This window comes from Arvicanthis niloticus, chromosome 9 (assembly GCF_011762505.2).
Source record: "Arvicanthis niloticus isolate mArvNil1 chromosome 9, mArvNil1.pat.X, whole genome shotgun sequence".
In the NCBI taxonomy this organism is placed as follows: Eukaryota; Metazoa; Chordata; class Mammalia; order Rodentia; family Muridae; genus Arvicanthis; species Arvicanthis niloticus.
In genome coordinates, this window is record NC_047666.1 from 23,297,704 (window position 1) to 23,323,969 (window position 26,266).

The 26,266-nt window shown below is 45.9% G+C and overlaps 1 protein-coding gene across 8 annotated transcripts in view; it reads right to left on the reverse strand.

Annotated features, from left to right (window-relative positions):
* Nucleotides 1-26,266, reverse strand: part of Cd207 (CD207 molecule) — a 54,249-nt gene that overhangs the window by 10,619 nt on the left and 17,364 nt on the right. For 6 of the 8 annotated variants that reach the window (XM_076939976.1, XM_076939975.1, XM_076939974.1 and 3 more), the window contains 8 exons: nucleotides 23,236-24,513; nucleotides 20,906-21,021; nucleotides 14,145-14,261; nucleotides 13,936-14,052; nucleotides 11,940-12,314; nucleotides 10,833-10,984; nucleotides 9,352-9,470; nucleotides 7,768-8,562 (listed from right to left, as the gene is read on the reverse strand). In XM_076939976.1, coding sequence (XP_076796091.1) covers nucleotides 8,412-8,562; nucleotides 9,352-9,470; nucleotides 10,833-10,984; nucleotides 11,940-12,314; nucleotides 13,936-14,052; nucleotides 14,145-14,229 — 999 coding nt within the window. In that variant the 5' untranslated portion in view covers nucleotides 14,230-14,261; nucleotides 20,906-21,021; nucleotides 23,236-24,513 and the 3' untranslated portion in view covers nucleotides 7,768-8,411. Of the gene's footprint in view, nucleotides 1-230; nucleotides 386-7,767; nucleotides 8,563-9,351; nucleotides 9,471-10,832; nucleotides 10,985-11,939; nucleotides 12,315-13,935; nucleotides 14,053-14,144; nucleotides 14,262-20,905; nucleotides 21,022-23,235; nucleotides 24,514-26,266 lie in introns of those variants that run through there. The other 2 variants (XR_013112471.1, XM_076939971.1) reach the window with 2 other exon arrangements.

Genomic DNA, 26,266 nt, shown 5'->3' on the forward strand with positions numbered 1-26,266 from the left:
GTTGTCTGGCAGGGTGGGGGCCCACTAGGGAGTGCTACTCTAGGAGGGAGAAAAGCAGGGGTCTGGCTTCTCTCAGTTATAGCATAATCCAGCCCCTCTCCTGCTATGTGAAAGTAATGTCAAACCCAGAAAAATTCTTGGGACTGCAAAAGCATGGTCCCCTTAGACATCTGGGTCCTGGGCTGCCTGGATGTGTGGACTGTTAGGTACAGGATTCTCTTCAAACTCACCCCCTCCTCCTCTTCCTCCTCTTCCTCCTCTTCCTCCTCTTCCTCCTCTTGCTCCTCTTGCTCCTCTTGCTCCTCTTGCTCCTCTTGCTCCTCTTGCTCCTCTTGCTCCTCTTGCTCCTCTTGCTCCTCTTGCTCCTCTTGCTCCTCTTGCTCCTCTAGGACAAGAATAGAGAGTGCAGGCATTTTGCTTAGGTTTTTACTCAGCCTCTGACTCATTGACTTGACAACTAAAGCATAGGAGCCTTCTTTAAGGGCACAAGCCAAGGAGGTGGCGTCAGCAGTCAGTGTAATGCAGGGTATCCTTACACAGGGTTCCCTGTGACCACTGGTCAGACTCTCTTTGCTGTTTTCGGGTCAAATGACACTACATTGGGCCATCCCATATCAAAAGTGGCCCATTCTAGTTCACAGATAGGGAAGAGCTTCACAGGTGACATCTTAGCTCCATAGACCCCTTGAAGAGGTCCTTGAAGTGCATCAAATTAATTCTTGAAGACTTAGCTGTGTCAGTCTGGCCCCCATTTCTGCAACAAAAATTATAAACACATCAAAACAGGTCTCCTACTCTGTCCCTGGAGACTGGGTCTACAATTGCTTCAAATTTCCCCTGTATCTCTCCAAACATCCAGAATTCACTGATTGGCCCTGTTTTAGGAGCATGTCAGCCAGAAATTTTTACTTTTGCTGTGTTTTCATTTTGTAAATTGGTGGTAACCACAGGCTGGGGCTCCCCTCCTGGCCCCAAATCTATAAATGTGTTTGCCCCTGACTAGGGCTGTTCAACTCCAGGGCCTCAGAGTGTGGTACTTGCCCCTGCTAGGACCTATCCTGGACCCCAGGCCCTGAATCTGAGTTCTTCCTACATCTTGCTGAGGCCTCCAGATATTATGGAGCTTGAGATCACTGGGAAAAGACTATCAGGCTAAATTCAGGTTATAATCAGCCAATTTTATTAAAACTGTTAGCTGTGCTGTATAGAAGGGCATTCTTGACCTGCCAGAAGTTAAATAATGACACAGAGACTATTAATATTTATAGAAAGCGTAAGCATTTAGCTTGGACTACCACCTGGCTAGCTCCTCTAACTTGATTGTATTATTGAAGCCCATGACCCGCCATGTGGCTAGTTCTTTACATCTCTCAGTTCTGGTATATACACCCACCTCCCTGTCCAGGTGGTGAATCCCCTCACTTCTAACTATTCTCTTAGAGACCCCCTCTCAACCCAAAAGTTCCTCCTCTCCTTTTCTGCTTAGCTATTGTCCATCAGCTCCTTACTAAGCCAATATGTTAGTAGGTAGGGAGGAAGAGTGCTCACAAAATGCTGAGGCAGGTGATGAGCCATATGAAATAACAATACTGTCCTTCCAGTCTGGGCCCGAGCACTGAGCAGATCCCAGGAGGCAGCTCTGCCCCCAATCTCTAAGGACCCAGAGGAAGCAGGCCTCCCAGGAGCTCTAACCTGGGCAGTATCTTAGGTAAGCAGACAGCAATGCCTGCCCCAAACAGGGAGTAATTGGGACCCACCAGGACCCAGAAAGTCACTCCTGGCCAGGAGCACTGGTACTTTCCTGTCTGCACCTGAGCACTGAGCAGATTTTGGGCCCCAGCTCTTACCCCACCCCACAAAGTTCTGATACAACCAAGATAATAGGAAAGACAGGCTCCAGTCAGAGACAGGGCAGGTAGCACTAAGGAGATCCAGATGGCAAAAGGCAAGCACAAGAACATAAGCATCAGCAACCCAGAGTACTTGGCATCATTAGAACCTAGTTCTCCCACACAAGAAAGTCCTGAATTCCCCATATTACTAGGAAAGCAAGATTCAGATTTAAAATCACTTCTAATGATGATGATAGAGGACTTTAAGAAGGACATAAATAACACTCTCAAAGAATTTGAGGAGAACACAGGTAAACAGACAGAAGCCCTTAAAGAGGAAACACAAAAATCCCTTAAAGAATTACAAGAGAACACAACCAAACAGGAGAAGGAGTTGAACAAAACCATCCAGGACATAAAAAAATGAAAGTAGATACAATAAAGAAATCACAAAGGTAGACTACCCTGGAGATAGAAAACCTAGGAAAGAAATCAGGAGTCATAGACACAAGCATCACCAACAGAATACAAGAGATAGAAGAGAGAATCTCAGGTGCAGAAGATACCATAGAAAATATTGACACAACTGTCAAAGAAAACGCAAAATGCAGAAAGTTCTTAACACAAAATATCCAGGAAATCCAGGACACAATGAGGAGACCAAACCTAAGGATAATAGGTATAGATGAGAGTGAAGATTCCCAACTTAAAGGGCCAATAAATATCTTCAACAAAATTATAGAAGAAAACTTCCCTAACCTAAAGAATGAGATGCCATAAACATACAAGAATCCTATAGAATGCCAAACAGACTAGACTAATAATAATAATAATAATAATAATAATAAATAATAATAATAATAAAAAATAATAATACTTCCCATCACATAATAATCAAAACACCAAATGCACAAAACAAGGAAAGAATATTAAATGCAGTAAAGGAAAAAGGCCAAGTAACATATAAAGGCAAACCTATCAGAATTACACCAGACTTCTCACCAGATACTATAAAACCTAGAAGATGCTGGACAGATGTCATACAGACCCTAAGAGAACACAAATGCCAGCCCAGGCTACTATACCCAGCAAAACTCTCAATTACCATAGATGGAGAAACCAAGATATTCCACAACAAAACCAAATTTACACAATATTTTTCCACAAACCCAACATTACAAAGGATAATAGCAGGAAAGCTCCAATACAAGGAGGGAAATTATACCCTAGAAAGAGCAAGAAAGTAATCCTCTTCTAACAAATCCAAAAGAAGATAGCCACACAAAGATAACTTCACCTCTAATAACAAAAATAACAGGAAGCAACAATCACTGTTCCTTAATATCTCTTAATATCAATGGATTGAATTCCCCCAATTAAAAGACATAGGCTAATGGACTGGATACATAAACAGGATCCAGCATTTTGCTGCACACAGGAAACTCACCTCAGTGACAAAGACAGACTCTACCTTAGAGTAAAAGGCTGGAAACTATTTTTCAAGCAAATGGTCCTAAGAAACAAGCTGGAGTAGCCATTCTAAAATCTCCAGCCTGAGAACACAAAGAGAGGGACTCATGGCTCCACCTGTATAGGTAGTTGAGGGTGGCCTTGCCAGGCATCAGGGGAAGTGGATGGCCTTGGTACCTGAAAGTTTGGATTCCCTAGTGTTGGGGAATTTCAAGAGCAAGGAGGCAGGAATGAGAGGATGGTGGGCGCTCATACCTCCCTCACAGTAATTGGAAGAGGTAATATACAGTAATATATTACCCTCATAGTAATTGGAAGAGGGAGGATGGGGTAAGGGGTTAGGCATTAGTGGGAGTGGAGGGCCTTGGTGCCTGAAAGTTTGGATTCCCTAGTGTTGGGGAATTTGAAAGCAGGGAGGCGAAAATGGGAGGATGGTGGGAGCACACCCTCATAGAAACTTCCAGAATTATATGGATTAGACATGACAGAGTCAGGCTGCCAGAAGACTAGATTCTAGAGTTCAAACAAAAAATTATCTTGATACTAAAATTTGTTTGAGAATTGTATATTGCAGAATACATAGCCTTGGTGTATCTACTCATCAAGCAAGCTGAGTAGATCTGCTCGAACCTCTGATGTCCTGGAATTCCAGCTGGATGCAGTGAAGAAACAGCGTCAGAGGCTTATCAACTTACTCGTCCCCCCGCCCCTCTTCTAATATCTCAATGACCATAATCAGCTTGAAGAAGTTAATGAAGAGTTGGCACCCCTATTCCCTGGGCTAGGGGGCTGAGGTGGTTAATATTGAGCTCTCTTTCTAGGGGAAAGTAGTGGTTTTGTTGGAACAGGGAGGATTAGCTAGGATTTATTGCATAGCCATAACCTACTGGTAGAAATATGTATAATTGTTATTAAGATGAAGTTATAATTTCTTAAATGGTACAAAATTTACTTTGATTTCAAATTTAAGGTTTTCATTGGTATGAGCTTCTTATTGATATAAAAGTGAGGTGAATATTGTTACTCTCATAGGCATTGCGCCTGTATAACATATTTAGGAATACAAGGCTTAGACCCAGTTCTTCTTTAATTTTAACTGATTTGAGATGGTTAGACTGTGAGTTAAGGGCCTATAGCAAATTCATGACTTTGAGTTTATTGTTAGGGTGTTTTCTATATTTTATTTAGAAATAGCTGAGAGGAGTTAACAGACAACAGTTCAGATTACCTTACATGGAGAGTTGGTTTTCAAAACATCAGAAGTCCACAGAATTGATGTTACAAACATTTCTGTATTAATGTTCATTTTGATTAGAGACCTGTCTGCTCCTGACAGCTTCCTGTCTTGGATTCATAAGAAGAAATCGAATATCTTTGGAGTTATTCCAATTGTGGTGAGACAGCCTCTAGGCAAGAATTGCCTCTTTCCATCTACAGACAAATTACTGTCCAGAAAAGGACACACTTGTGGAATAGTCGACTGATTATATCTGCCAAGTCAAGAGTAATCAGCCCTTAATAATTCTGCATCACTAAGGTCTGTCAGATGATCCTGGGCCAGAAGGCTGAGGATTGGATGCTCCAACGTTTTGTAGCATAGGGACTGTCCAGGTGTTCAGCGGTCTGTATAAATTGGCTAAGTTTTAGAAGCTATGCTTTGTGCTTCCCATAATTTCAGTTAACTCAGTCATTCTGGATTTCTGATGGGGTTGAAAACTTATAGTCTCATAGCCAATCCTGGCTATTTACTTTGAGAGAAAAGATTTGAGAGGATGGTTTTCAGCTGACATTCATTCTAAAGCCAAGAAAAAAAGCCAGATTCAGAACTAAGTCTTTTAGTTAGGAGAGATGACAGAGGTTCTGCTTAGTTAACAAAGTGATGGACTGGGTATTAGGTCTATCTTGCACCTTACTGACACAAATTGGTATAGTTATTCTCTAATTGTATTTTGAGAGAAAAGTTTTATTTTAACAGGAAGGGTGATATGTAGGAGGAGCTAAGGTGGGAGGAGTATGGAGAGGAAGAAGAGGAGTAAGAAGTGGAGGAGGAGAAGGAGAGGAGGAGCTAGGTGACAAGAGAGAGAAAGGGGGGGACATGGAGGCAGATGTTCACATGTCTCTGCCAGTCAAAGATAGTTGATATATCTAGGTTGGGTATTGGGTTACACTTCTGATTGATATTGAGCATTACCAAACTTATAAAGCCATTGGTTAACATTTTTAAAAAATGTATAAAAGCAAAAAGGAGAAGGGGGCATGGGATAGGGGTTTTCTAGGGAGGAGAAATGGGGAAAGGGGATGGCATTTGAAATGTATATCAAATATCCAATAAAAAAAATAAATTAAAAAAAAAGAAATAACAATACCAAAATCTGGCCAGTACTCAGCTCTAAGCCAGTACACCAATCAACAACTAAATGTATAGAAACAAACTTCACATAGTGTACCCCAAATGGGCTGCAATCCCTAACCCAAATCAGAGACATGCCACATAGAAGTAGGTGAAGGAAGAACTTTTAAAGGCAAAAACCTCAAGAAGTTCCTGGGTGTCTGCTCAAGCAAGCTGCACAGGCCAAAACGCTAATCTGCTTGATCAAGACTAAGTGGTCAAGGCAGCCTTGAAATAGTCCTTGAATATCTGCTGAAGCAGGTTACAGAACCCAAAAATTTAGCAGTTAGACATATCCTATGATAAGAGGATAACAAACAGGTGGTCACGTCACAGCTGGACAGGGGTGAAGGAGTCAGTGTTGCAGAGATTTTATCCTCCAAGAGTTTAAGTCAGGGACAAAAAAGCTAACAAGCAGGCAGCAAAACAGATGCCTAGCACAAAATGGAGTTTCTATAGCCACTGAATGGAAGACAGCTGGTCCCATGGTGGGGTTCCATGGTGGGCTAGGTGGAGTACCTAGCTAGATGGGGAGTCTTTCAGCAGGTGGGACCTACTGGTAAAAGCAAGGGACATCAATCTGTAGGGTTCTGGGAGGATGAAAGATCTCCTGGCCCTAAACCCAAACCTATATCCTGGTGTTGTGGCACATAATTTTAGTCCCAGCATTTGAGGGGCAAAAGCAGAGACAGGCTGATATCTGTAGGTTCAAGGCCAGCCTGATGTACACAGTTAGTTCCAGGATGAAATAAAATGACCATGTGGAAAAAAAAAATCTTGTACCCTCTGTGTTCCCTCTTCTCACCAGCAGTACCCTGGTGATGGCTCTCAAAGGGGTTCTCTCTGCTGAGAATCCTCAGTGGAGGTCAGTTCATGCTTCCTGCATTCTCTTTGATTCCCCATTTGGTGGCCTCTATTTTCAGGCCTTTGACTCTGGCTTAGATTCTGGCTTAAATCTAGATACCCAGTCTTTGTAAAGAATGAGGACCTCAGGAAGGATCCCCTGGGAGGAGGGCTAGAGGACAGAAGTCTTGCTACCCAGAAGCCCCCTGAAGAAACTTATCAAACCTTACCTTATTTCACTCACATAGAAACTGAATATAAGCTGCCCTGCCTGCAGCCATTGGTTTTTCCAGAGACAGACTGCCCTTATTCTTCTTTTTTACCCTCTATCTGAGTGTACCCCGAGATTGCATGTTTTTTTCAGTTCACAGCGGTCACTGGGAATGAAAACAATCACTCCAAGGAAAGCTTTGAGCCAAGAGGTGTTTAAAGTAGACAAGGATGTCATAGCAAGAGGGGAACACAATGGAGAGGAGATGGAGATGACTGTGGTGGCCTGAGCATGTGATGGCCTGGTGGCAGGAGGGGAGCTGAGCCAGGCAGCTCAAACAAAACAGAGGACCTCAGCCCTGAACTGCACCAGATTAGCTCATTCAAGGAAAGGGAGATTCAGGCTCCAGAGAAAGTGGATAAAGAAGTGATGGAACATGGCAAGGACAGGGTGACCAAAAGCTGCTGTTCCCATGGAATTCAGCCAGACATGTGGGAATTGTGGTCTCCACTATGGAGAGCCTCAGAGCAACATGGAAAGAAGTGCTTGGTTATCCTAAAGCAAATTGCCTCCTCTCTCAAGATAGGATCTTCCATACCAGGCTGGCCTCAACTCACTGTGGATCTGAGGATAACCTTCAACTGGTGATTCTCCTGCCTCCACCTCCTCAGTGCTGGGATCACAGCTATGCACTAACAAACCTGGTCCTGTGGTCCTACAGATTAGCTGCAGGGTCACCAATGCCAGGTCACTTTACCCAGTGAGCCACACCTCCAGCCTTCCTATGTATTTTTTTTATACTTTGTTCTTTTGTCTTATAATTTAAATCTACAGGACTGAGGAGATGGCTCGGCAGTTAAGAGTATGCACTACTCTACCAGAAGGCCCGAGTTTGGATGCCAGCAGCCATATCAGGTTGATCATAAACATATGTAACTCCAACTCTAGGGGATTGGACACCCTCTTCTGGACCCTGCAGGGACACACGCACGCACACACACACACACACACAAACACAAGGAAATAGTAAGTCTTTACATTTATTTGTAATAGGCACATAAAAACAACATAATTTACATATTTTGAGAGTACCACGCAGTGTTCTAATACATGTTGTATAAATTGCATGATGGTTAAATTGGACATGTCTGTCTCCTCAAATACTGGTCACATTTGAATGTAGCTTTTTTTGTTTGTTTGTTTTGTTTTGTTTTGTTTTGTTTTGTTTTGTTTTGTTTTTCGAGACAGGGTTTCTCTGTATAGCCTTGGCTGTCCTGGAACTCACTCTGTAGACCAGGCTGGCCTCGAACTCAGAAATCCGCCTGCCTCTGCCTCCCAAGTGCTGGGATTAAAGGCGTACGCCACCACCGCCCGGCAAATGTAGCTTTTATATGGTCAATCTAAAGAAAATGTTTGGGGTACTGACCTGCCTCACCTGGGCAGCAAGGACTTCTACATCCTCTCCAGGTTCTCGTCCATTTGACTCAAGCTCCTCCAAGGCCCCCAGGAGCAGAGAATTGCCAGTCAAGACAGAAGGCCCCCAGGGTGTGTTTGGGACAATTTTCAAGCAAGAAAATCATAAGGTGCAGAGCAATCTTGGAGCATCAGAGAGAGAGACATCTCTTCAGCTGGGTCAGTTGCCCCACAGATGCTGATCTCAGGCCTGTCATGCGATTATTTGGATGTAGGGCCTCTTGCAGATGAAAAGAAATGTGTTGTCACAGGGAGAATCATTCCAGCACTTCAGGGCAGACACCCTGATATTGACACAGTGCTCATTGTTCCCTATGTTGTTGGGTTCACCGGGAATCCAGAACCTATCAAGTGAGAAAACAAAGAAAGACTCTGTGCACCAGGCAGGATGCTTGTGTAGGATGAAGGAATCCCTGAATCCCATCCACAGCGCCACACAGACTGGGGGAGAGCACATGCCTTTATGCAAGTACTCAGGAGGTAGAGGCAGGAGTATCAGAAGTTCAAGGTCAACCTAGGCTACAAAGCAATTTTCCAAGCCAGCCTGAGATACATGAGATGCTGTCTTTAAAATTGGTTATTTTAGAGGCCAGCAAGATGGCTCAGTGCGTTAGAGTGCCTGCAAGCAAAGCTGGTAACCCGAGTCTCAGCCCCAGAATCCACTGGTAGTGAAGACAGACCTGGACAAGTTGTCCTCTGACCTTTACATACATGCGACACATCCATCATGTACATAGTTAAATAAATAAATAAAGCTTTTGATGAGTTATTTTTACCCTGGTTTTCATCCTGGGTGCAATGTTTTGCTCCCAAACCTAAGAAGACCTAAGAGTTGAAGTCATCGTTTAACTCTAAACCCCCTCCTATGCCCCTGGCCCACATCTCTCACAGCTCTCATGAGTTTATACTGCATAGGCCTGGACTTGGGTCAGATCCTCACCCCAGCTAGGCAGAAAGACTTGCTGTCAAGCCTCATAAGACATGGAGGTCCCCAACAGACCCCAAGTACCCAATGAACAGAAACAGATCCGCTCCACTATGGTAGAGCCCCTGTGCTAGGATAAAGGCAAGGCAGAGCCCAGTGTTCAGCCATGGAGCAAGGCAGGCTGGGAAGGAGGGCACCAAGGACTCACCTCCCACTTTGCTCCCTATTGAATGACGTCTGGTCCACCCAGTACCAGTTCCCGTCACTCCCTGCCTTGGTAAGTCCAATCCAGTGTGAAATTCCGTCTGCTGCCTTGTAGAGAAACTCCTGTGGGGAACACAGAGTAAGTGAGCAGAGGCCCAGCTTCCACCCCCACCTCTGGTACTCTCTATGTATGCACAGTGGCAGCCCTGAACCTAATGATGCCCCATGAGAGTCGCAGATTTACAGGTGCACCATCTTCTCTCAGTGCTCTTCCTGGGCCCAGAGCCCACTTCTAATTCCTGATTGCTCTTAGCTTATCAGCTAATAAACTTGGAACTTGTGCTTTCTAGTGAGGGGCTGGAGAGCATGGGAGACTCAGCCTGCTGGGCACAGCAGCAGCAGATGCCTGCAATCCCTGCACTTTGGAGTCTGAGGCCAAGGGATCAAAAATTCAAGGCCATCCTGAGTTATACACTGAGACCCTGTGGAAAAAAAAAAAAAAAAAAAAAAAAAAAAAAAAAAAAAAAAAAAAAAAAACGCAGAAGATCCAGCTGAGCTGCAGACAAGGGGCATCAAGGGAATTGCCTAAATGTAATACCTAAATTACATGAGCCCTTAATTGTGCAACACACTAGAAGACCTTCCCTATCTTCCTGGGCAGGCACTATTTCATCAATTCACTTAAAGTTAGGCCTGGGAAATTTCCCTAAGGTTCCAGGGTAAGTTTGATTGAAAACTGTGACAGTCGGCTAGAACAGGCCCTGGACCATCATCTGCTTCACTCCTTCGTCTCTTAGATCTATAAACCTGTCTACATTCTGTATCACCAGGAAGGAGGTTTACGATCTCCTGGAGTATTAGTCACGGGGATTCCTATTTTCTGCCATGTGGAATGAGCGCCCCCTTCTGGCCCTCTTTGAAGTATGTGATCAGCTCTCCCTAGGGACATGGGAACAGAAATTACATTTTAGTTGAGGGCAGGAGCTCAATGCAGTTTGTTGTGTCCCCTTGCTTCAGCAACTTTGGATGTGTGTTGAAATAAAGCCTCCTTTGGCTTAGGTCATTGATACCCATATCAAGCAGACCCCTGCTATCCCTTGCAAGATGTACAGTATACATGAGAAATAAACTTTGGGCGGGGTGGGGTGGGTGGGGAGATAATAAAATGACCAAGTGGGTACGAGTACTTGCTACACGAGTATGAGGATCTGACTTCAAATCCCAGCAACCATATAACCCCAGCAGAGACAGAAGATCACTGGAGCTTGCGAGCCCATTAGGTGGTACTTGGGGAATGTGGGAGGACTAGAGCAGACATTTAGTATCTTCCTGTGGCCTCCACGTGTGCACTGGAACTCCACACACACATTCACGCACCCCCACAACACGCATCAGGTCATGCCCAGTTAAGGAATGGTTGTTAGTGCAGCAAGCTCCTGCCCAGGAGTGACAGACCGCTCCACAGAGCCAGATGCTTGCACTCACTTGTTCTGATTCTGAGGACACTGAGGTCAGGTGAGCTTTCCTGGAAATACAGAACTGCTCCGCACTGTACCAGGTCTTCTGGGTGCGTGAAAAGTAATAAAAGTTCCCCCTGAAGTATTTCCAGCCTCGAGCCACCATCTCCAGAATGTCACCTGGAAAACAGGGGCTGAGGTAACTGCGGTGCTCCGGGTTCTGCTTGGTCCTGTGTTCAGTGGGATCCTGGGGACAGCGGTGAATGAGTCCAGGCTCTAGAGACCTTGAGTTCCCAATGTCAGGGTTTGGGGTCCTCCCGTTAGGACCCTAAAAGTCTGAGACTTGTGGATAGAGCCTCTGAGGCTAGACAGGGACAGTGGCAGGGAAGGGAGATATGACAGGAACATGGGGACCCTCACCCGGGGCCCTGGCTCACAGCAATGAGCATCATGGGATTCAGCAGGGTAGAAGCCAGGTGTAACATGTGTTATATTAGTAAAATGTCTGTATGTGAGCTCAGTGAGAAGCTGCCCACTTTGTCTAGAGACAGGCTGGCCCCTGGCTCTGTGACAAGGAGGGAAGAGAACAGAACAGTCCACCCATGGGGAGAAGAAAGCTCAAGTTAGAACTCCAGCTGACTGTCTCATCTTCCCCAGTTTCTGCTGGATGTCTGTAAGCTCCTGATTTGATGACATCACCTTCCAGCTGCTGTTTGTTCCTTTACTTAAAAACCTTACCCTAAGGGACCCTCTGCTCCTCAGGGACTCTGTCAGAAAATCCATCAGAGGGCCTCAGTGGACCTTCCCCAGTCAGTTTCTGCTGGAAGTTTGTAATGCCCAATTTGACGTTTTGATATATCAATCTAACACCTATCTATCTGTCTCTCTGTCTATCAATCATTTATCCATCCATCACTTGTTTATTCTTTTATTTTTAGCTCACTATATATTTAATAAACTCACTCACTCAAAACCAAATGTGTGGCTATTTCTCAGGCCATACAGAATGCCAGAACAGACTATGTGTCCAATGCCTCTATGTTCTGCACCTTAGTGTAGAGACCCAAACTACTGCTCAAGACAGGTAGGGGCTTGTGGCCAGTGGTCAGCCTGCAGGAAGATCTCATTTACTTACTCTGTTCTTTGAGCAGCCTGTTGACATTCTCCAAGCTGGTCTGTAGTCCTTGGACCTTTGTGTTCAAGGCACTGGCTTTATCCAGATCTCTTTGCAGCTCTGGGATTTTGGCATTGAGGTTGTCAACCTCTCCCCAGCTCGTTGTTAATACCTGGAGCTGTTCATGGGCTAGTTTCATGCTGGTTTCCAAAGACAGAATCTGATAACGCACCCTGCTGAGGCTGGTGTTCACTCTCCGCATCTGAACCTCAGCATCATCCACACGGCCTCTTTCATTCTTAAGATCAGATCCCAGGGTGCTGATGTTGTCCACACGACCTTTCAACATCTGGGCATCACTCTTCACATCCAATATTTGGCCCAACAACCTGGGATCTGGATTTGAGACAGTTAAGGGGTCAGCTGAGGGGTTCCTAAGTCATGGAAGTGGAGTATAATCCAAAGAAAGGAGAAGATGAAGGATCACGCTTCATAAAGGACAAAGACAGTCCAAGGAGCTGCCACCTACTCTCCACCCATTCATTAACATACAGCAAGTGTGCATTGGGTGCTACCATGCATCAGGAACACTGGCTGGCACAGGCAGTGAGGAGACCAAGAGTCCCTGTGAAGAAGCAGAGGGAGAACCCAGCCCTGAAATTCCATAGTGTGGTCTGGGTAAACTTGGTAAAAAGGGTTCCTTTAGTCACCCCCTCATCACTCCATCTCTGGGTCCTCTCCCAGTCTATAAGTTAGTCCCCAGCCATCTCCTGTCAAAAACCCCACTACCAGATAGGGAAGTACACCCCTCCTTTGTCTGCCCACAGCCTGCTTTATGGCCATGAGTGGGGCCATATGCATGCAGACTCCAGAGCATATGGGAGGGGCATGAAGCTATTTCTGCTCTTCCTTGGCCCTATCTTTCATACTCTACTAAGATCATAGGCACAGGAACCAAAACTAACCGATAACTATCAAAGGAGTCCTATGGGTTGGAAGCTGACTCGGCAGGAAGAACATTTATCCTTTCAGAATACCTGGGCTTACTCCCCAGCATATACAGAAGCTCTGACTGACTATGACTTCAGTTCTAAGGAAGTCTAGTGTGCTCTCCACTCTTAGGGCACCAGGACATGTGGTGCACAAGCAAGCAAACAAAACACTCACATACATATATAAGATAAAAATTTTTTTAAAAAAGAGTCCTATGAGAAAAAAAGTATGAGAAGTCAGGAACAGTAGGGCCTGGTGGCACACACCTTCACTCCCCAGCACTCAGGAGGCAGAGGCGAGTGGATCTCAATGAGTTCCAGGCAGGCCTGATCTACTGAGTTCCAAGCCAGATAGGGCTACATAGTGAAACCCTGTCTCAAACAAAAAGTTAGAGGTGGGAAATAAGAGAAAAGACAAGACTAGTGGTCTAGGATAAGATCAAGGTCAATGACGTCCAGGAAGGGTGGGGCTGAGAATATGACCAGGCATGTAGGTCGTGAAAAGAGAAGACATGTCTCCCTATGCTCTCTAGAGACTTGGCAGAAGGAAGAAAGGTATGACTTCAGCAGAGGCCATGAAGCTTCTACAAGAGGAATAAGAAGGCTCCAGATATGAACATTTTCTTTGCCTGGACAAGGGAGTACAGAGACTGGGAGGTTTGCTGGTTTGGCTCAGTGCAGAACTAGTACCTAGTAAGTACCTAGTAAGATCACGAGAAGTCAAGCTCCCTGATGGGAACTAGTCACAAAGCTTTGACTCCAACAATCTGGGAGCTGTGAGTGGAAGGAGTCTCAGGAAGTCGAAGGCAGAAATAAAAACCTTAGTGATTATTTCCTGAAGACAGACAAGTACCCTGAGAACAGACACTTTCTAATGCCAGTTATAAGATCCCCCTAGAACCCAGGATGAAAGGGATAGCAGGCCAGCTCCTAAAAACATCAGGAGAGTTCCTGAAATGTCATAGACTTGAGACACCAAGGACTTTAGCAAAAAGGTTTGGAACCTCGTGGACCAGTTGACTTACAGAAAACAGCCTGAAGCACAATAGAGGCAACCAGCACCAATGCCAGACAGACGAAGGCCACGCAGATACAGAGAGGCTTCCTTAGAACTGGAGACAGATCTTGCTTGGGAGGAGGCTCTAGAAGGGGACAAAGAGGTCTGTTAAGGATCAGTGAAGAGCAGTGGTGGGCATGAGCACCGAGTGGGCATGGGGCAGTAGCCGGCACTTGCCTCGAGGCCAGAGAGAGATGTTCTGTTTGTCCACAGTGAAGTGCGCTTCGGGGGCCTCCCTCTCCTTCATCTCCACCTCTGGCATAGGAACTTCTCAATGCCAGTCTCCCCAAGGGCCTTTTATCCAGAAGAAACAGGAAATGAGTCAAGAAGCAGGTCACTTTGTCGTGCCCAAGTTCCCTGTTCTTGGCTTAGACGATTTGTCTGTCAGAGGCCACAGCTTCATTCTTTCGACAAAGGTCTGGGCCTTGGTGAGGAAGCCACCTGACTTCTTCCCTGGTACACATTTTAATCATCTTACCCGAAGGCTTTTCTTTTAAAGAGTCCTTCATGTCACCCATCATCATCATCTATCCACCCACCCTACAAGTGCACATTGAGTGCCTTCTGAGAGCTCAACCCAGGACCCCAGAGATGAATTTCTCAGTCTCTCACTCAGCAGCTTTTGCAACCTGACAGGATAATGCAGCCCGAGCAAGTAACTTACAGTACAAGATGGAGAACATAGCAGCGAATGAGCGTGCACTGTCAGCGTACACACAGGGAGCTGAGTGAGGGATGGGCACACTCAGGGTGTGGGAAACAGACTAACGGGATGCTAGCTTAAAGCAATGCTGCTCTGAACCTTCAAGAATGGAGCTGCCTCTTCCTGCTGCTCGTCTTGGTTCCCGCCATGTCTGTAAGGACCGGAATGTCCTGTCTCTGGACATTCCTGGTTAATTTTATCAACTTGGTTGAATTGATAAATGCCTAGAGAGTTAGTGAGGGGCTCCTCTGGGTGCAGGTAGGGGAGTTTCCAGAGAGAAGTAACTGAGAAGGGAAGACCCTCCCTGAATGCTGATGGTCCCATCCGATGGACCAGGAAACAGGCTTGGAGTAAAGGGGATGAAGGAGAAACCAGCAGATCTGGTACTCCCTTTCTCAGCTTCTATCCACCAAGATGTGAGCAAGCAGTCTTCTGCTGCCAGACAGGAGCCAGTGCCTCCTCATACATCTGGGTGGACTGTATCCTCTGAGCCATGAGCCACGGTAAACCCTTCCTCCTTAAGTTGCTTCTCGTCAGATATTTGACCACAGCAATGGGGAAAGTAACTAACAATCCAGTGCCCTGTGTAAGCTCAGTCACTCCAGCCCTCTACTCCAGGCCCTACAGCAACAACCTGGGGCCAGGGCCAGGAGGTGGAAGACAGTACAAGATCTGGACAGATGGTTCCAGGTATCCTAGGGCATTGGAAAAAAAAAAGAAAAGGCTGCCATCCAATGTGTAAGATGTCTGGTCCCTCCATCCTCTAGCAAGAAGTTGACTTGTTATAACAGAGACACAAATGAGGAAGGATAATGTGTCTATAGAGTGTAAAAATTGTATATATGCAATATAAAAATTGTATATGTAGAATATATTTTTAGCCATAAAGAAGTATAAAATTATGGCTACAGAGATGGCTCAGTGGTTGAGAGCGCTTGTTTCTCTTCCTGAGGGCCAGAGTTTAGCTCCAAGCACCCACATTATGTGACTCCAACCAATTGTAACTCAAGATTCAGAAGATCAAATACCTTCTTCTGGCCTCAGAGGATACCTATGCACACACACACACACAGAGGCATATGCCCAGTGATACATGAATAAAAACAATATAAATATTTTTAAAAGAATAAAATTATGTCATTGGCAGGAAAATGGATACACAACTACAGTGTATCCTATTAAATTAAGTTCGTTACAGAAAGCAAGTGTATGGATTCTCCCATTTGTGAATTCTAGATTTTATATAGCTACATAAAATCACATACATATATGCATACATGTATACAGACATACATATGACTTGAAAGTACAAGTAAATTTGGCTAAGAGAACCAAAGGTGACCCTCGCCTGCAGAAATCAGGGTCCCTAATGGTGAGGAGTGGGGTGGGAGGACCAGAGATCGAGGAATAAAAATGACAAAAACAATAGCTGGGACCAGGAAGTCTGACGTAAGCTGATGATTTATGCCAAGCAAGTTTATTTTTAAAAATGCAACATCCTATATGCTATTCACAGCAAAGTAAAACAGCAAAGGCTCGGTCAGACAGTGTTGGTGAGGAGAACATGGGATACCTCAGACACAGCTGCTCTAGGACTAATAACCACAGTCCAGGGGGAAGAGCTGGGTCTCCAGAAAAGACAACCTTGACTCCTTTGAGGCTCACTGGACCTTGAAGTCCACTCCTGGACAAGACACAGAACTAACACTTCCTGGTCCTTTCACCAGGGCCTCTGAGAAAGTCCTGGGTCAGTCTATCTGCCAACAAAAGGGGAGCAGTGGAAATGTCGAAGATCAAGAAAGGGAAGGATAAGAGGCTCTCGGAGAGTAGCCCAACACAGGATATACACACATACAAAAGCACTTGATTTCTTTAAGATGACTTTCTGTCGGGCATGGTGGCACAGGCCTTCAATCCTTGCACTCAGGAGGCAGATCCAGCAGACTGGAGCCCTCTTTATGGGAAGGGCAGGGTTGGAGACCTATTTATGGAAACAGGTTCATGGAGATGCCTTCTGACCTCTGAGCCAAAGGCTGACCAGCGTGAAAGGCAGGAAGCAAGGAATCCTGCTTGTGAGCCATCTGGGGTTTCAGGAGAAGTCCCAGGTCATACAGCTGGCCACCGGCTCCCCCAGAGGAGACAAACATGACAAGAAGATACCTCATCAGTTAGGAAACCAGTCCTCTAGCACTCTCAGGAGCAAACCAGCTCTAAGCAAAGAGGAACTCTGTCTTAACCTCAAGAAACTAAAAAATGACTCTGACGAGAGAAATAAACAACTGTGCCCATTTTCCTGTTCCCCTTTGCATATTCCTGGGGTTCTCAGACTTTCTACGGAGAAGGGGGGATCAGCCTGGCCACTTTTTCCCTTTTCAAAATGAGCCAGCCTTGTGCTTGGAGATGGAGGGTGGGCAAGGTTGACAAGAACAGAAACAAACAAGACTAAGGGTGTGGGAACAAGGCTCAGTTGGTAGAGTGCTTGCCTAGCCCTGGGTTTGAGCCCCAGCACTTCATAAACCTGACATGTAATGCCAGCCTTTGGAGATAGAGGCAGGAAGATCTCAGGTTCAAGGTCAGTCTTAGCTATGTAGCAAGTTCAAGACCAGCCTGGGCACATGAGACTTTATAGGGAGCAAGAAAGAAGAGAGAAGAGAAAAAAGAATGTGTGTGAGAGAGGGAGAGGGAGAGGGAGAGGGAGAGGGAGAGGGGGAGAGGGAGAGGAGGAGAGGGAGGGGGAGGGAGAGGGAGGGGGAGGGAGAGGAAGGGGGAGGGGGAGGGGGAGGGGAGAGGGAGAGGGGGAGGGGGAGGGGGAGGGGGAGGGGGAGGGGGAGAGAGGGAGGGGGAGGGGGAGGATAACAGTGCAATGAGAGGAGGTAATCAGACAGGTCAGACCTATCCCAGGCCTGGAGAGACCCTAAATATAATATGATAAGGACTCACTCACCCAGGAGACTTTAGATAGCTGAGTGATCCTCTGGGTGTGTGTTCCAGTATTGGTGACAGGACAGAGAAACAAAAGAGAGACCATTGGGTACAGGAGAGACAGCATGAAACAGGTAGCTACAGACCCTGCCCTAAGAGAGAGCTCAGGAGATCCGTGTCTGCCTCCACTACGCTGGGACTCCAGCTGTGCCTGCTTTTTTATGGGGCTGAGGCTCCACCTCCAGTACCAACCCTGAACAGCAAAATCTTTGCTAGCAAAGCCATTTCTCCAGCCTCTGGTGTCAGCATCCTTTAAGAAAGTGCTTATGGAAGAAATTGAGCATCCTTGGAGTTACTCCAGTTGTGTGGTAACAGCCACTAGGCAAGAATTGCCTCTTTCCATCTACAGACAAATTACTGTCCAGAAAAGGACACACATGCAGAATAGTCGACTGATTATATCTGCCTAGACAGAGTAATCAGTCCTTAATAATCCTGCATCACCAAGGTCTGTCAGATGATTCTGGGCCAGAAGGCTGAAGATTTGATGCTCCAACGTTCGGTAGTATAGGGGCTTTTCAGGTGTTCAGAGGTCTCTATAAATTGGCTAAGTTTTAGAAGCTATGCTTTGTGCTTCCCACAATTATAGTTAACTCAGTCATTCTGGATTTCTGATGGGGTTGAAAACTTATAGCTATTTACCGTAAGAGAAAAGATTTGAGTGGATGGTCGTCAGCTGACATTCATCCTAAAGCCAGGTTCAGAACTAAATGTTTTAGTTAGGATAGATGACAGAGGTGCTGGTTAGTCAACAAAAGGATGGACGGGGTATTAGGACTATCTTGTACCTCACTGGTACAAATTGGCATAATTATGCTCTAATTGTATTTTGAAAGATTCATTTTAACAGGAAGGGTGATGTGTAGGAGGAGCTAAGGTAGGAGGAGTACTGAGAGGAAGAAAAGGAGTAAGAAGAGGAGGACAAGGATAGGAGAAGGTAGGTGATGAAAGAGAGAAAGAGGGGGGAGACAGGGAGGCAGATATTCATGTATCTCCACCAGTCGAAGATAGTTGTTATATCTAGGTTGGTCAGTGGGTTACACCTCTGATTGAACAATTCCAAACTTATAAAGCTTATGATTAACATTATTTAAAAAAGATGTATAAATGCAAAAAGGAAAAGGGGGCATGGGATAGGGGTTTTCTAAGGGGGGGGGAATGGGGAAAGGGGATGGCATCTGAAGTGTAAATAAAATATCTAATAAAAAAAATGAAGACAAAAAAAAAGAAAGTGCTTATGGAGGAGCTAGGTGATGAGAGAGAAAGAGAGAGGGGGGCCAGACATGGCGGCAGATGTTCACATGTCTCCGCCAGTCAAAGATAGTTGATATATCTAGGTTGGGTATTGGGTTACACTTCTGATTGATATTGAGCATTACCAAATTTATAAAGCCATTGGTTAACATTTTAAAAAATTAAAGCAAAAAGGAGAAGGGGGTATGGGATAGAGGTTTTCTAGGGAGGGGAAATGGGGAAAGGGGATGGCATATGAAATGTAAATAAAATATCCAAGAAAGAAAGAAAGAAAGAAAGAAAGAAAGAAAGAAAGAAAGAGAAAGAAAGGGCTTATGGAAAGACCACGTGATGTTCCAAAACTTCTAAAAAGTCATGTGGAGTGAAAATATTCCAAGTTCTTTCCCCTAGATTCTTTTTGTTCTCCTGAAACAGAGCCTCACTGTGTAGCCCTGGCTGTCCTGGAATTTGCTCTGTAGACCAGGCTAACTTGAAACTCACAGAGATCTGCCTGCCCTGCCTCCTGAAAGCTGGGATTACAGGCGTGTGCTACACCTGGCTCCCCTAGGTTCTTGGAGCCCAGTCAGCAGCCCCAGCTGCCCTACCATGAAGCCACATTCCATAGGTTCTTCTCCAATTTAGGTCCTGTGTAAATGTCACTTTGATTCCACTAATCAACCAGAATGTTATTTAGAATTTCCTCCGCCTACAAGTTGTAAAGTTCAGATTTCTGCCTTTCAAGGAAACCCCGTCTGTCATCTGAAGTATGGCAGGTGACCCAGCTGGATGAGGAAAGCACGGTGACCAAAGCAGACATCGTCTTTGACCCAAAGCAGCCTATCACAGAAACCAGGGAGTGCTAATCGGATGAGAACTTGAGCTTTTCTCATTATTCGACTGGAGTTTATGGTATTTTAATATGAGGGTATATGCTGTGTGAGTTCTGCTCAGAAATGAAGAGGAGCAAGGGAGGAAGCAGCTTTGAAGGAGAAGTGGCAGGAGACAGTGAAGTTGCTCTCTAACCAGGACAGTTCCTCTCTCCTGGGTGCAGACTAGTGAAGTTAGGAGACCCTGAGTGCCAGAGACCTGGGTCCAGCTCTTCACTCTTCAGGGCTGACAAAATGAGCTGCTACTTATCACAAATAGAGAAGGACTTATCCGAAGAAATAGAGTGCAGCTTCAGCCAGCATGGAAAGATGTCATAGAATACCCCAAGGAACCCATAAGAGGGAAACTGACCACTTGACCACAGTGGTCAGGAGTTAGCACGAGGGTGTCTGCAAGGAGGAACCAACGCCAATGACAGCAAGAGGGCTGGCAAGGGTCCTGACATCCATTCATTCAGATGTCACACTGCTGTGGGCCAGAGTCCCCTCCTTAGCGCATGATGGAATGAGACCTGGTGGGCAGTGTATAATGACGTGGTATGTGTGACTCACGAGTGACGTGCTTTCTCAGGCCTCATGTGCGTCTGGTGAATAGTTACTTGGACCCTGATCACAGATGTCTGGCTTGCTGATCAGACTGAGTTTCCTGATGCCCAGAGTGGGCAAAATGTCCAGCTCTGTGTGCTCCAATTGCCATGTAGAGTCCTGAGTCCAAACCCAGAGAAAGAATGGGGCTGCCAAGACCATGGAATCCCACAATCATACATTTGTATGGGTTGTCAACTTGATAGGACTTAGAATCATCCATGAGGCCAGTGAGGTAACTCAGTGCTTTGCTATGTGCAAGCCTAGTGATCTGAGTCCATCACCAAATCCCATATGAAAAGAGTCAGATGTGGTGGCACATGTCTGTAAAGTCAGCATTTCTATAGCAAGACGGGAGACAGAGACAGGAGAATTGGCCAGCTAGCCTGGAGTAGACAGCACACCCAAACAAGCAAACCCCTGCCTTAACTAACTCTCTCTCTCTCTCTCTCTCTCTCTCTCTCTCTCTCTCTCTCGCTCTCTCTCTCTCTCTCTCTCTCACACACACACACACACACACACATTAGTAAGGACAATAACAATCATACCATATTTTTAAATGCAGAGGAGATACACGTCTGAGAATATCTGAGTACATTATTCCTCCAGAGCAGCAGCTCTCAACCAGTGGGTCGTGCCCCTTTGAAGTCACATGTCAGACATCCTGCATAACAGATATTTACGTTATGGTTCATAACAATAGCAAAATTACAGTTATGAAATAGCAACAAAATAATCTTTTAGTTGTGAGTCACCACACATGAAGAAGTGCACTAAAGGATCCCAGCATTAGGAAGGTTGAGGGCCACTGCTCTAGAGAATGAACTGAGGGGGAAGGCCTGCCCCCAATGTGGGAATTAATGTGAGAGTCACCTTCTAACATGTGGCTCAGCTACAAAGATGCTTTAGGAAAAGCCTGTGTCACCTGCCCTGACACGTGAGTCTGTTGCTGCTGCCTCTCTCTGAGGACATTAGATCCCTTCAGCCTTCTAACATGAACTCAGTACCGGCAGCTCTATGGGGAGCTCCGAGCCTGAGCATGGTTAGATTGGGGCTCTGAGCTGTGACGGGAGCATCTACAGTGACCCCAGCCTCTCTGTCATGTAGACACATTGTCGAACTGCCCAGATCCTCTGATGTAAGCCACCCAATCTTTTCAAGATACACATACCTTCTTTAGATTCTGCTCCTCCATGGTCCCCTAATACAACAGCCCATATCCCATCAGGATATCTGTCCTCTGCAAACTACAATCATTAGTACAATAAATTCTATAATCCCAACAAATGCCACAGTTGGATGGTGACTTAGGGGTATCTCTGTCACCTCAACGGTCAAGCAAAGTGAGATAAGATGACATGGGAGAGGCTGGAGAGATGGCTCAGTAGTTAAGAGCACCGGCTACTCTTCCAGAGGACCTGGGTTTGATTGCCAGCACCCGTTTGGCAGCTCACAACCAACCATCTGAACTTCAGTTCTTCTGGTTCTGTAGGCACTAAGCAAGTACATGGTGCACAGACATACATGCAGGCAAAACAGTCACATACATAAAATAAAATAAGAATTTAAAAATGAAAGCTACATGCAAGGCTGAGCACAGTGTGCTCCCCCGAAGTCACATGGATGACACAGGCATCTGAACATCTCTTGCTGCTCTAGCTCAGAGTTAACGATCTTGAACCAGAAAGGGGGAAGAGACATGAACCATCTTGTAGGCACAAAATTAGATGTCCTGACTCAATCTTTACCTTAGCTTCTCTAGAGCCTCAAGAGTGCATACCAAGCCTTGAGAGGAGGAGCCCACCTCCCACCCATCACTCACAGACCACAAAACGCATTTTCAGGGAAATTAAACTTATCAGAGCCTTTCAGGTTTCTCTCATGACTTCTGTGTGCTGGGTCCCACATAGGGAATAATTTTCTCCTCAGACTGTCCAGTAATGAGGCCTTCTTCAAATGCAGTCTCTAGGGAGCAGAGACGAGTCTCTAGCTAGAGACTTAAGATCAAAGGATTGTGACACTGTCAAATGCCATCCAGGGGTCACAAAGTAAGGAAAAGATGTAAAGACCCCAGGATGAGATTGAGCCCTGATCTCCTGAGCGTTTTCTAGCCTCAGAATGCACTGTCTGTTTTCACCAGTTCCACCAATAACAGATATTTGCTGGCTGGAGGTTCTGCCTGTAATCTCCAGAATGGAGTGTTCTTCTTTGCTGGCCACAGAGCCTGCCTGCCCCACAACCACAGTGCCCTATGTGAGTGAGCATGCTTCCCCACCCTGAAAGTGGCCCATAGTCACATTTTCAAAACAGGTGACTTGCTCAGGGAAACCCCCTGGGAATCAGGTACTTCCCTGGAGCAAGATCTACCCAGACCACAAAGCCCTATGCTTGGCCACCAGAGACGTAGTGGGAGAATGACTATGTGTCTACAAGAAACACAAGTTCCTTTCCATGGGTAGGACAAAACTCTAAGCATAGGAAGATGTTTCTTGGCTCTGTGAAGCCAGTGGGATATGTAGCAAATGTACAGCAGGACCCAGCAGAGGTTGAACAGAGGGTAGCTGGGCAGAACTCCTTGTGGAGGGCCATCCTATATGAGGTTGTAGCATCTGTGGGAGCTGAAAGTTTTGCAAGCATCTCTATAAAGACTACCAAGCTAACATGTGTAAGAATCCTTCCTTCCCACTGCCCTGGCTTTCCCGACTATACTGTTGTTAGGGTTGACACTAGTGACTCCATTTTGATTCTGATACCTTCATGCATTCTTCCCAGAACCTTTCAGATCTAACTGTCTTGATCTGTGACTCTGGCTTGGGATTATAGAGTCTGAGGGTAAGTATCCTCAGTAACAGAGGCGAAACCTTTCGAGGAACTTTACCAAAAGCCTGTGAATTACAAATTCCGTGGTGCAGCTGATGTGGTCCAGCCTCCATTCTTTCCTGTCCTTCCGGCCTCAAGAGGTCCCGTCCTGTGCATGCTTGCCTGCTCCAATCATGAGTTCTTCATTGCAGAGAGCATTCCTGCAGATCTCTGTCTGACACAGTGGTATATGTGTATAATCCCAACACTCAGGAGGCTGAGACAGGAGGTTACAAGTTTGATTCCAGCATGGGCTACAAAGTGAAACACTGTTTTAAAACCAAGAAAGAAAGAAAGAAAGAAAGAAAGAAAGAAAGAAAGAAAGAAAGAAAGAAAGAGAGAGAGAGAAAGAAAGAGAGAAAGAAAGAAGAAGGAGTCTGTTCTTGAGCCAGGGGATTATTTCAGGACACATCCGCCAGGAAGCAGATGTCAGGGCAGGATTAAACAAACGTTAAATGTGTGGGGCATGATCAGCACAGGTATGAAGAAGGCTGACAGCCAGGAGACTACAGTGTCAGTCTGAATTCCATGAAGGTTGGAGGAAGGGAAACCTGTGAGAGCATTTATCCCAGGCTACTGTCTGCTTAAGGGCTACAAGACAACTACAAAGGACACCCATGTGCTGGTATGCACAGCTGGAAACAAGTCAGATTCACACACGGCTCGACCCATTTCTCACGTTGCTCTGAAACATCTTGTCTTTAAACACAGATCATGTCACTGTGGAATTCACTTCTCACAAATCTCAGCTCCGGGTATTCAATCTGTATTGTTTGACAGAAACAAGACTGTTCCTAATCTCTTGGTGTGCACTTTTTCTCCATGACCCATAGATGGCGCCATCACCTCTGCATGGACACAGGACCCAGAGGCTCTGAGTGTTTTCACCAGGATCAGGAACCTGATCCTCTGCAGTAAAGTACAATTGTAACTGAATTCTGAGATTAATGAAAGAAACTAGTGGGCTGGGGCCGGGGCCGGGGCTCAGTTGGTAGAGTAATTGCCTATCACACATGAAGCCCTAGGTCCAATCCCCTCAGCCCTGTGCTGATGCACTCCTGTAATCCCAGCACTTGGGAAGCAGAGGCAGAACGATAAGGGGTCTAAGGCTATCCTCAGCCCACAGTGGGGCTAATACAGTGTGGGCTACAAGGGAATCTCTCAGGAAAAGAAAAGTAAAAAGGAGTGGGTCATGGTGGCATGCTCCTTTAACCCCAACGTTAGGAAGGCAGAGGTAGGCAGGTCTCTGAGTTCGAGGCCATCCTGGTCTAGAGAGTAAGTTTTAGAACATCCAAGGCTAAGAGAGGAGAAGGAGAGAGAGAGAGAGAGAGAGAGAGAGAGAGAGAGAGAGAGAGAGAGAGAGAACTAGTGAGAGCAGTAGTCATGTGACCTCCTTCACTCCCTAGGCCATGGCCCAGGATATTTTAGCAAATATTGAAGCTGCTGTGAAATTTAGCCCCAGGATTTGAATGTGAGAGGAGAAAACCAGCCCCTACAGGTTGTTCTCTGACATGCTCATATGCATGTACGCGCGCACACACACACACACACACACACACACACACACACACACGTGCACACAATAAGTAAATAAATATGATTCAGTTTCAAAAAAGACCTGTTGCTGGTGGTCTAGAAGGGCCCATTCTTCAGCAATCTATAAAGATAAGACTGAAGACTGGGAAGGAACCAACTAGCCTGATGCTCGGATGCCAGAGTCATTAACCCCAACACCTCCCCAGCTGCTGTGCCTTCCACCCAGATTGGCGCAGGCGGCTGCCTCTGCCACCCGGCCCTCCTGCATGTAGTTTGTCCATTGTGCCTAGCTATTCTTGGATCATTTTGTGCTGTGTCTTGTCATCTTACCCTGTCTGTCTCCCCTACAGAAATTTGTATGGCCTCTGTGAGAACAAGAAAGTCAGGTCATGAGGCCTGGGACTTTATCACCATAGAAACACACACACACACACACACACACACACACACTACTCAGTGTTCTTAGGAGGAGGATTCTCTGACATGAACATACACTCATCACCCTCCTCCATCCCCTTGAGATGACCTGGAATTGGAGCGTGTACCTGGACCTCACAACAGATGCAACCATCAATTTCCAGCACCACCCAGAGGGCCTGTGGTAGGTGCTGGTGACCAGCAATGAGTGTGTGACCACTTCCCAGGAGGTGGGCCACCATGCCTGGGATGCAAAGCTGGAGCTCACAAGTCAGCACTAGGGGAACCAGGAATGTTACACACAGGGTTGTCCCTTCTAAAGGAAGGGTGTGTGTCCTGTCTTCTGCCCAGAAGGCTGGGAGCTAACCTGGTTAATCGCCTTTGTGCTACCTGCGTGGCAGAGACCACACTGGATCCCCCAGACACTTATCATGAAGTGTCAATCTATAAAACCTTTCTTTATGGGAGGTGTCACATGTAGTCAAGCTATAGAACCCATCTTTATGGAAGATGTCAGATAACTCTACAAAGAGTTTTGATGTACTCATGTCTTGAGTTTTACTGTGCATACAGGATTGTGTTGCTATTACTAGGAAAAATTTCACCAAATTGTCCTGTGTTTAAACATGCATAAAATAAACCTCAGGGGTCAGACTCCTCAAGTCAGAACGAATATCAGTGACTTAGTCTGTGTGGAACCCAATTGCCTTCTTGCCTCAGATAGTTATTGTGCTGTCTGTGGAGGTCACAAAGACCCCCGCAGCTTGAGTCAGGGGAAATTACTCCCATGCAGAGAAAGAAGAGGAGAGGAGGAGAGAGAGACCAAAATATCTGGATTATATATAGAAGACCCTCTAGGAGACGGGCAGCCCAACCCCTGGGCTAGAAAGTTCAGGGTTGGGGCAGGGTATGCCAGGTAGGGACTGAGGGATGCTGGGGGAACCTGGAGGCCCGGTTTCCTTTGGTCTGTAAAATATACACTTCAGTCCCCTGTCCTGGGTTCCCAAACCAAACACCCAGTGAACAGTCGGCCTCACAAAAGAATCTCCTCTCTCCAACAATTGTTACTGTTTAGAACCCTGAGGAAGCAGCCTTGT